The sequence below is a fragment of the Octodon degus genome, unplaced genomic scaffold (genome assembly GCF_000260255.1).
Source record: "Octodon degus isolate 3935 unplaced genomic scaffold, OctDeg1.0 scaffold00083, whole genome shotgun sequence".
In the NCBI taxonomy this organism is placed as follows: Eukaryota; Metazoa; Chordata; class Mammalia; order Rodentia; family Octodontidae; genus Octodon; species Octodon degus.
Window position 1 is genome coordinate 9,839,003 of NW_004524659.1, and position 9,342 is coordinate 9,848,344.

Here is a 9,342-nt window from a genome sequence, read left to right on the forward strand (position 1 = left end):
CTCTTTTAGAAGTCACAGATAAACTCTAAAGTTAATGGTGCTAGCCATGTGACCTTGTTAAGTGCCCCACTTCCTTACTGGATCAAGCAGTAATACTTACAATCCTATGATTAATTATAGTTTGAGTACATACACACATTGTTACTTTGCTGTATAAATAAACACACCTTTTCTCTCAATAAACCTATCCTATTCTTAACCTCATTTGTCCTTTAGAACTCATTCTTCAATTTCAGGGGGCAAAGACTTGGTACATGGGGCATTATTTTTTTTAGGGGGTGGGGAAAAACCAGGGATTGAACTCAGGCCTTTTTGCTTGCCATGGAAGCACTTACTCTACTGAGCCATCTCCCCGGCCCCTGAGCCATCTACCCAAGCCATTCTGTATCATTTTTGGTGTTTTTGTTTTTTCTCTTAAAAAAAAAAAAGATTAATTAAAATAAGAGAGAGCAGGGGCTGGGGAGATGGCTCAAAAAAAAATTAGAGCAGTGGCCCACAACTGTGATCCCAGCAATCTGGGAGGCTGAGGTAGGATTGCAAGTTAAGCCCAGACTGGACAATTTAATGATTTAGTGATATTGTAGCTCAAAATTTAAAAATAAGCTGGGCAAGGCAGGAAATGCTTGTAATCCCAGCATTTCAGAGGCTAAGGAAGGAGGATCACCATAAATTCAAGGCCAGCCTGGGCTAATAGTGAGTTCAAGGCTAACCAGGAAGGGGGAGGGGGTGCAAAAGCCTAGGTTCGATAACCAAAACCACAAAAATGAATAAATAAATATGAGTAAATTCTTTCAATTTACACCAAACAAATCTATTCTGTTAAAAAAAAAAAAAAATGATCAGGGGCCTGCCCCTTAGCTCAGTTCTTTAAGTGGCTGCTTCAACAAAGCAGTCAGGCTTAGGCTGCTGTGGTTTGATCCCTGAAACTCAAGCCAGCCAAACCTGCCCTGAAGGCATTCGGAGAAAAAAAAAATCATCTCAAGATATTAAAAAAAAGCATTTGGAAAAACTTTAACATACATTTCTGATAAAACTGTGAACAATGATATGAACAATGCAATGGGATTTCCACAATCTGAAAACAAACATTACAAAAACTTATAACATTCTTAATAGGGAGTGATTGAATGCTTTCTCCCTAATATACAGGAACAAGGCAAAGGTTGGGATGTCTAGTCTTGTCACTTCTATTCAGCACTTACTGTAGGTACTAACTCATGCAATAACACAGCGTAAATGAAAAACAAAATAAAGCAATGGGAATGAAAAAGAACAGTCTCAATACAGTTCTTGGTAGATAACAAAATCTACCAAGAAAATCCTACCAACTACAAGTTAGCAGACCTAACTGAGTTTAAAAAGTCAATTATATTTTTTGCTAAATCAACTGTATTCCTCAAAACTAGCAGCAATTGGAAATTAAAACTGAAAACATAAAAATCATTTGTAGTATCACAGGATGCCAGATCTGTCTAAAAATGTACAAGATTAGCACACTAAAAATATCAAAACACTTCTGGGAGAAAATGAGGAATACTGAGAGATATGTACTTCATATTCATAACTTGGAAAACATGATGTTGTTAAGGAGTTAATTATGCCCTAGGGTTCGTGGTGCACACCTGTAATTCTGCATTGTGGGTGGCTGACACAAGAGGCTCACAGGTTGAAAACCAGCCCCATGGGGCCGGGGAGATAGCTCAGTAGAATAAGCACTTGCCTGGCAAGGGCAGGGTCCTGAGTTCAATCCCTGGTACTGCAAAAGAAAACCAGCCTGGGCAACTGAGTAACTTTACAAAACCTTGTAAAGTTAAACTAAGAAAAGATCTAAATCAAACTAAGAAGAATTAAAATATAAAAATAAAAAATAAGGGCCAGGGAGATGGCTCAGTGGAATAAGTGCTTCCCTGGCAAGTGCAAGGGCCTGAGTTCAATCCCTGGTTCCAAAAAAAATAAAGTAAAATAAAAAATAAAAACTAAGAAGAAATCGGGCTATGGTTATAACTCAGTAACAAGATTTTGGCCTCAATCCAGAGAGGAAGTGAGAAGATCAGATAATGAGAATGGAGGACTACCTGACCACCTCTAGGAGCACAGAAGAGAAAAGTGGCAAGCTGTGCTCCTTTAGCAGTGTGCAGGTGGCAGGCAAGTTGCAATTCCAGGAAAAGTCAACACGGTGAAGCTCCAGTTGTTTAACTGGACATATAGCATAAATAATAGGAAGCAGATGAATCTTGTGCTACTCTAATTCCTTACTCCTGTACCTAAGTGAATAAAATCAAGATAAGCCAAACGCTCAGGGCTCAAAGGCCTAAGAGACACAAGAGCTCCCTGGCTCCTTTCTAAATTAATTCTGGGCACTGGGGAGATAGCTCAGTAGAATAAGCACTTGCCTGGCAAGCACAAGAGCCTGAGTTCAATCCCCGATTCTGCAAAAATAAAATAAAAATAAATAAATTAATTCTGTGTCTCTTTGTTCACCTCTGGTCAAGGACAAATTCCTGGCTGGTTCCTACAAGAGAAGGTGGAAAGGAAGAAAGGAGAAAGGAGCCCAGGGAAATAGCTCAGTAGTATAAGCGCTTGCCTGACAAGTGTAGGATCCTGAGTTTAATCCCCAGTACCACAAAAAAAAAAATAAATAAATAACATAACATAACATAACCCATTAAAAAAAAAAAAAAAAAGAAAGAAAGAAAGAAAGAGAAGGAGGGAAGAAGGCAGGCAGGAAACAAGTCAGAAATTTTAAAAAGACTTAAAACAATTTTTGAAAATGAACAAAGTTGGCACATTTACATTTCTTCTAAATTTAAGCTGCAGCAATCAAGACAGTGGGTTACTGATTTTCATATACATAAACAGATCAACAAAACAAATTTGAGTCCAGACCGGGCACTGTGGCACACACCTGTAATTCCAGCACTGGGAAGGCTAAAATAGAAAAATCGCCATGAGTACAGCCTGGACTACAAAGTGAGTACAAGGCCACCCTGAAATATATAATGTAACTTCATTTTTTTAAAAAACAAAAAAAGGTCAAAAAAAAAAAAAAATGTCAAACGTGTATAGCCAACTGAGCTTTTAAAATTGCTTTCTGGGGTGGGGATGGCTCAATAGAATAAGCGCTTGCCTGGCAAGAGCAAGGGCCTGAGTTCAATCCTCGGTTCCGCCAAAAAAATAAAATCAAGTCACAATGGATGTTTTATGTAATAAATGTATCTGGCAAACAGAACCCCTGTTTAATACTGCTATCACATCTATTATTTAGTTTTTCTTTTCTAAATATTTGAGTAAACGGACCTCAAACAACTACCGGTACTTTTCCCCACTTCACAGTGCAAAAGGGGCATCCGAAATCGTCAATCTGTCGCCCACATTCTGATGGCCTCAAGCGCACGCTCTCGCTCTCACTCAGTCACATCCTCCTTGCAGCCTTTCACTCTTGCCACACCCGCCCAGCTGCAGGGCCTGCGGCGGGCGTCTGTGTGCATTTCCAGCCCCATCCCGCGATCCGGCTGCGTCCCCTACAGCCAGCCAGCAGGCAGCCTGGTATCCAAGAAGGTCAGGCCTTACCTCCCGACTCCAACTGCTTACAACCAGTATCCAGACTCACCCCTATACAAAAGCACACATTGCTTTTGGACCTGTAAGCGTCCTCCGAGGACAATCGAACGCTGCTTGGCCTGACACTCGATACGTTCGGTCGGGTGGTTATAAGACCCGGAACAACATCCATCCAGTCAGGTCAGCCATATTTTTCTGGGCACTCAGGACACTACGTTTCCCAGAATGCACTGCGCTCTACCCAACACCCGCGAGATTCTCATTCTTCAAGAGTGTTTTTGGGAACAGAAGTAAGCAACATGCCAGAAAGTATTCCTTGGTATGAGTACCAGTTTGCAAGAAAACTTCACTAAAAAGAATCTGTTTAGTGTACCCTGAAACTTCTCAGTTGTTTTTTTTTTTTTTTGCCCCGTGGAGCATTTTGCTTGATATCAGGCTTCTGGTAAAGAGCAACTGCACGACCCAGATCCGGGTAGTTATTCTTCCAGCACTGGACTACATTTCCCGGGGTCCTTTGCAGCCAGAACGCTCCAAAAGACCTCAGCCCCTTGCTGCTCAGTTTCCTTTGGTACAGAGGTCCAGCCTCAGCTTTCGAGGAATAACTTGAGAGAGGAAAGCAGACGGCGAAGAAGAAAAACTCAGAGAAACATAGTGGGGTTAGAAGGGAAGAAGAGTGTGTCTCTTCAACCCAGAGCAAAATCAATGGTCTTTATTTCTACATAAGGGATTACATAAACTGTATGCAAAGATTAACAGATGTAGCTTTTCATAGATAAGCGAGAAACAATTCAAATTTTGATTAATATGAGTACACAATATAAACTACGAGTAGTCATAGAAACTTAATCAACTATTGTTCTTTCTGTTCTATTTCTGCCCCCACTGAAACTGTCAACTCTCAAGGGTACTTTCTCACTGCCTCAAGATCTTGACACTAAACTTCCTTGTTATTGTTGAATATTCTTGGCTTAGGCTTGTTCCTTTCTGCGGGGTTACAAGGTAGGAGGCAAGGAGTCAATCTCTGAAAGAACTTATACACTGAATTATGTTATGCTAAAACCCTAGGTGATTAATTGTGCGCTTTCATGGGAATCATCGCCTTAAAAATCCCCAGGAGGTTTGTGGAGACACATCCATATGAAGCTCTGCTTTGCAGATTCTCCAAATTCAACTTTGGAAAGGTCAAGTGTTGGATGGTTCTCCACACTTGGGCTTCCCAAATGTGACTCCTAGGGGCACTCTTAGACAAAGGACTGGACAAGTGGTAACCGAGTGAGGGCATGAGAATGTCACCTGAAGATGTCCCAGGAGTTGCCCCCCAAAAGGAAGGCACCTCAACTAAGCCTGCCAAGTATTTTCTCTCTATGTGTAGGCGTGTGTGTGTGTGTGTGTGTGTGTGTGTTCCAAGCATTGAACCCAAGATTTTCACAGAAGAGCTACATTTCCAGTCTTTTTTTACTTTGAGAGTTTCCTTAATTTGAGAGGTTGCCCAGGTTGTGCTGGAATTTGCATTCAGCCTCAGAGTGCTGAGATTACAGATGCTTAACCCCACATTCTTTTCTGCTCAGTAGGTTCTTAACTCCTCACAGAAAACACTTTCAGGACTTCGATAAGAAAGCATAAAAAGGTTTCATTAAGCAAAATTGATGAGTACACACTTATAAATAATGTTGTAGGCAGCTGAATTAGATAGAAATATTAGAGGTAATCAAACAGGGCCAGGCCCTCAGAAGGAGCCAGTATAGAAGACAAGATATCTCACAAATGTGAGAGAAACAGACTCCAAGACAACAGATCAAACAAATGCATACCTCCCTAAAGATAAACATCAGAGATTGTTATTGTAAATAGGTCTCTATCACCTTACAAAAGCCAGTCACTAACCCAACCCCCATAGAAAAGGCCCCTGTTCTACACTCATGCCCACTTGCTAAGTGATTCACTTCCCTGTTTGATCCCAATTTGATTAATTTTACCTGAGCAATTATGCTTGTAATCTTATTGGTGGACCATAGTTTTGTCCCACATCATGCCCACCTAGCAAATTCCCACCTTTTCCACTTTAGACCCACCTGACCTCCTGATTTTACTCTATAAAATTTCCTAGAAAAGACAGATTCCTTGCCAACCTACTCAGGTCCCTTTCTGTCCCTCTCGGACAGAAACTATCTTTCCCCCAATAAATATATTTTGCTCTTAACCTCCATTGTTCCTAAAATTCATCCTTCAGTTTTAGAAAACACGAACTTATCTCAGGTATGTAGTGACATGAGCCAGAAGCCTGCTGTCCCAAGGGAGCAAACAACAAGAAACAGAGCCTAAGGAGACCTGTTGTGTCTTGTAAATTCTGACAAGCTGGGATACAAGGGCACAGATAACAGCATTTCCTGAGGCATCCTGTCCTTTGATACTTCACCTGGGATGTTACCAGCTAGAGTTGTGTGAATTTAGAGTTTGGTGAATGCAGGAAGGCAATACAGATAGTAGTTTGTTTTCACAAAATAACTTATGCACATTCCTTATCCCGTTTTCAGCCCTCAATAAATGTGAGAAGTTTCTATGGCTCAGGACTCTCTTAGACTGTGACAAAGCTCATTAGTCCTCTGTAGCAATATTAATCCAGTCTTTTTGTCATTTCTTTCAGCTTTGACTGATTTCATACAACACAATGATCTTTCAAGATGAGAGTTTCATCCCTATATCACTAATAGTGTGGGCTCTGAAGGGAGAAAGGTATAGTACGGTCTGAGGGTTAGGATTCTATATATGGTTTTTCAGGTCTGCCTTAAAATGGGTGATTTAAACTGTTTTGCCTAAAAACATTCTTTAGATCTGTTTTTTTATTTTTTCATTTTAAGAATAGGTATTGCCCTTTATCTTATTATCAACTAGGTTAGCTTATGGATTTATTGTACCTGTAGCTCGTTAGGGTATGATTGGCTTGGGAGAAAAAATTTTAAAGATAGTGTGTACACTATATAAGTATAACCTTGGGTAAATTTTGTTCTGAAGTTTCAGGATTCTGTAAAAAATTTTTTTTTAATTAAGATTTTCCTTGGGTCCTGTCTACCTATCATTTTTTATATCCTACCTCAGGAAGACTGTATTATCAGTTCTTAAGTACACTGAGTTCTCCCTCACCTGAAGGATGTAATCTACTCACATATAATGTAATTACTGATAACTTTATTCTGTTACATGTTTCCTTTTTTCTCCTTTCTTTGTATTGGATTGATTTCATTTTATAATTTCTGGTTTTTGGTGTTTTTGAGATAATGTTTCACTAAGAAGTTCAGGCTGGCCTTGAACTCACTTTGTAGCCTCAAACCTGCAGCAATCCTCCTGTCTTAGCCTCCTGAGTGCCAAAATTACAGGTGTGGGCCACCATGCCTGGCCACTTCTCTTTTTTTGTTGTTGTTGTTGTTGTTGGTTTTTTGTTTGTTTGTTTTGTTTTGGTGGAACTGGGAATTGAACTCAGGCCTATTCTACTGAGCTATCTCCCCAACCCCTTTTTTATTTTGGCAAAATTGGGGATCAAACCCAGGACACCGTAACACTGAGCAACACCCCCAGCTCTTTTTAAAAATGTTTGTATATTTTGAGACAGGTCTCTCTGAGCTGCCCAGGCTGTGATCCCTCTCCTTCAGCTTCCCTAAATGCTAGCATTATACTCATGTGGCACTGAGTCTACCCATGGGTTCATTTACTCATTACTCCAGGACTTTGAATATTCATGTTTATGAAGTTCACATTTATCAGCACTCTTATGCTTCTCTGAAAGAATGCATTCAATTCCATTCACCCTCTTAATTTAGACTGTGTGTGTGTGTGTGTGTGTGTGTGTGTGTTTGAGACAGGTCTCAATATGCAGTTAGGCTGGCTTTGAACTCACTTTGTAGCCAAAGCTGGTCTCAAACTCACAATGATCCTCCTGCCTCAGCCTCCTGAGAGCAGGGATTATAGGCATGCCCCACCATGCCCGGCTTAATTTAGACTTTTAATACAAGGTATCATTTAAATGTGTGGTGGTTTGGGGTTTTTGCAAGATGAGCAATACAATATAGGACACATTTTATAAGATTATTTTATAATGAATTACCCAAAGAATAATAAACAACAAATGCAGGAAATCTGTTCACACATTAAACACCAAAGAATCCAACTAAGGGCCTGAATCCCACAGCAATATCCTGCATGAGTCCAGCTCACGACCTAGAACTCATAACTGCCTACCCCAAGCCCAACTGGAGCCCTAGAGCCCATGACAGTGTCTCATGCAGTCCCACTTCATGAATCTGCAGTGGGAAAGCCCAAAGGTCAGTGGCGGAAGCTAGAAAGTCTATGCCAGCAGGATGAAGCATCTGTGCTAGCAGGCTGAGGGATCTGAAGTGGAGTCAGTAAGCGATGCTCAAGGTAAGAACCAGCACTCCCCTGAAATGTACCACAGCTATCCTCAGAAACAGCGCGGTCCTGAGCTCCTCCAATGAAGAGGAAAGCTGCATGCCTATCAGTAAACCCAACGCAATGAGCTCCTTCTTCAGGAGGCTGAGCAGTGTACCTCCATCCCCTCTGGAGCCAGGAAGCAATGCTCAAGATGAGAACCAGAGTTCCCCCAAGTGAACCATAGCGATTCTCAACAATAGGTCTACACCTCTTCCTCTGACAAGTTCACCAGGAAATCCAACACGACAAGATCCTCCAGCAGAATAGCCCAAGAGAATCATCAGTTTCTGGTAGCACCAATAGCTTCTCCACACAGCTGCCCCAAGAACCACTCAACAGCTTCCCCAGTTCTGCCTCTTATGCTGCTGGCAACAATCCTCAGATGGGCCTCCCACATCCAGCACCACCCTGGTCTAATTCAGCTGGGTGTAATAAGTTGACCACCAGTTAACAATCCACTAAAACATGTTTTATTTTAAAAATCTCTACGACTTGTATTATGTTATCAGTATTCATTTACATTTATTCAAAGCATTATCTGACATAAATAGTGTTCAAAATAATGGCAAGATCCTATCAAAGTGAAGCAAAGCTGCTGTTGCCTGCTCCAGAGGCCCAAGGAAGATTTTTAAGGTTGAGGCCCCAAAGTTAAAGAATGCATAAGTGCAAGACATGAGCAACAGCAGCAGCAGTAGCAGCACGGAGTGGAGTATGGAGATACATAGCTGTATTCCACTGTGTGCCTGCGCTAGACAAGTGGTGTCACATCCTCAGGTATCCTTAGATGCCCTTGAGGTTTTTTTAAAATATTTTATTTATTTGATATTTATCCTGTCTCACTATGCAGCTTGGACTCATAGCGATTCTCCTGTCTCAGCCTCCCCAGTGTGGGGATTACAGGTGTGTGCCCCATTTTGGTGGCCTAGCATGGTGCATAGCAGGGATCCTACTTCTCTTGACACCTTTGCCATTCCTTAGTCTCCTGCCTCAGGCCTGATGGCATGTTCTGTTTAATGGGCCCTGCGAGTCAGGGCTTTAAACATAAAACTCAAGTAACATTTTTGCAAATGTGTACATCAGTGAAAGTGATCTACATACTTTCTCTTGAGTATCATTTAAAGTTTATTATCCATGTTTCTCTCAGCTCATAAAATGGAGTATGTTCTGACTTTTATGAATTTTTTCTTAATAAAGACATCATCTGATCTAGAACTGTCTTATTGGAAATGTTTGTATAATGGATTACATTTCTTTAGTAGAAATATTATTGTTCAGATTGTCTATCATACCACAGCAGATTTGGTCCACTGCATGTTACTAGGAACTTGTTTTGCCTAC

At 40.9% G+C, this 9,342-nt stretch overlaps 1 protein-coding gene across 1 annotated transcript in view; it reads right to left on the reverse strand.

Annotated features, from left to right (window-relative positions):
• LOC101569489 (zinc finger protein 420-like) overlaps positions 1-3,750 on the reverse strand; it is a 93,312-nt gene extending 89,562 nt beyond the window's left edge. Inside the window, 1 exon segment of the mRNA XM_023721605.1 lies at positions 3,611-3,750. Coding sequence (XP_023577373.1) covers positions 3,611-3,733 — 123 coding nt within the window. The 5' untranslated portion in view covers positions 3,734-3,750.
• Between the last annotated feature and the right edge of the window lie 5,592 nt (positions 3,751-9,342).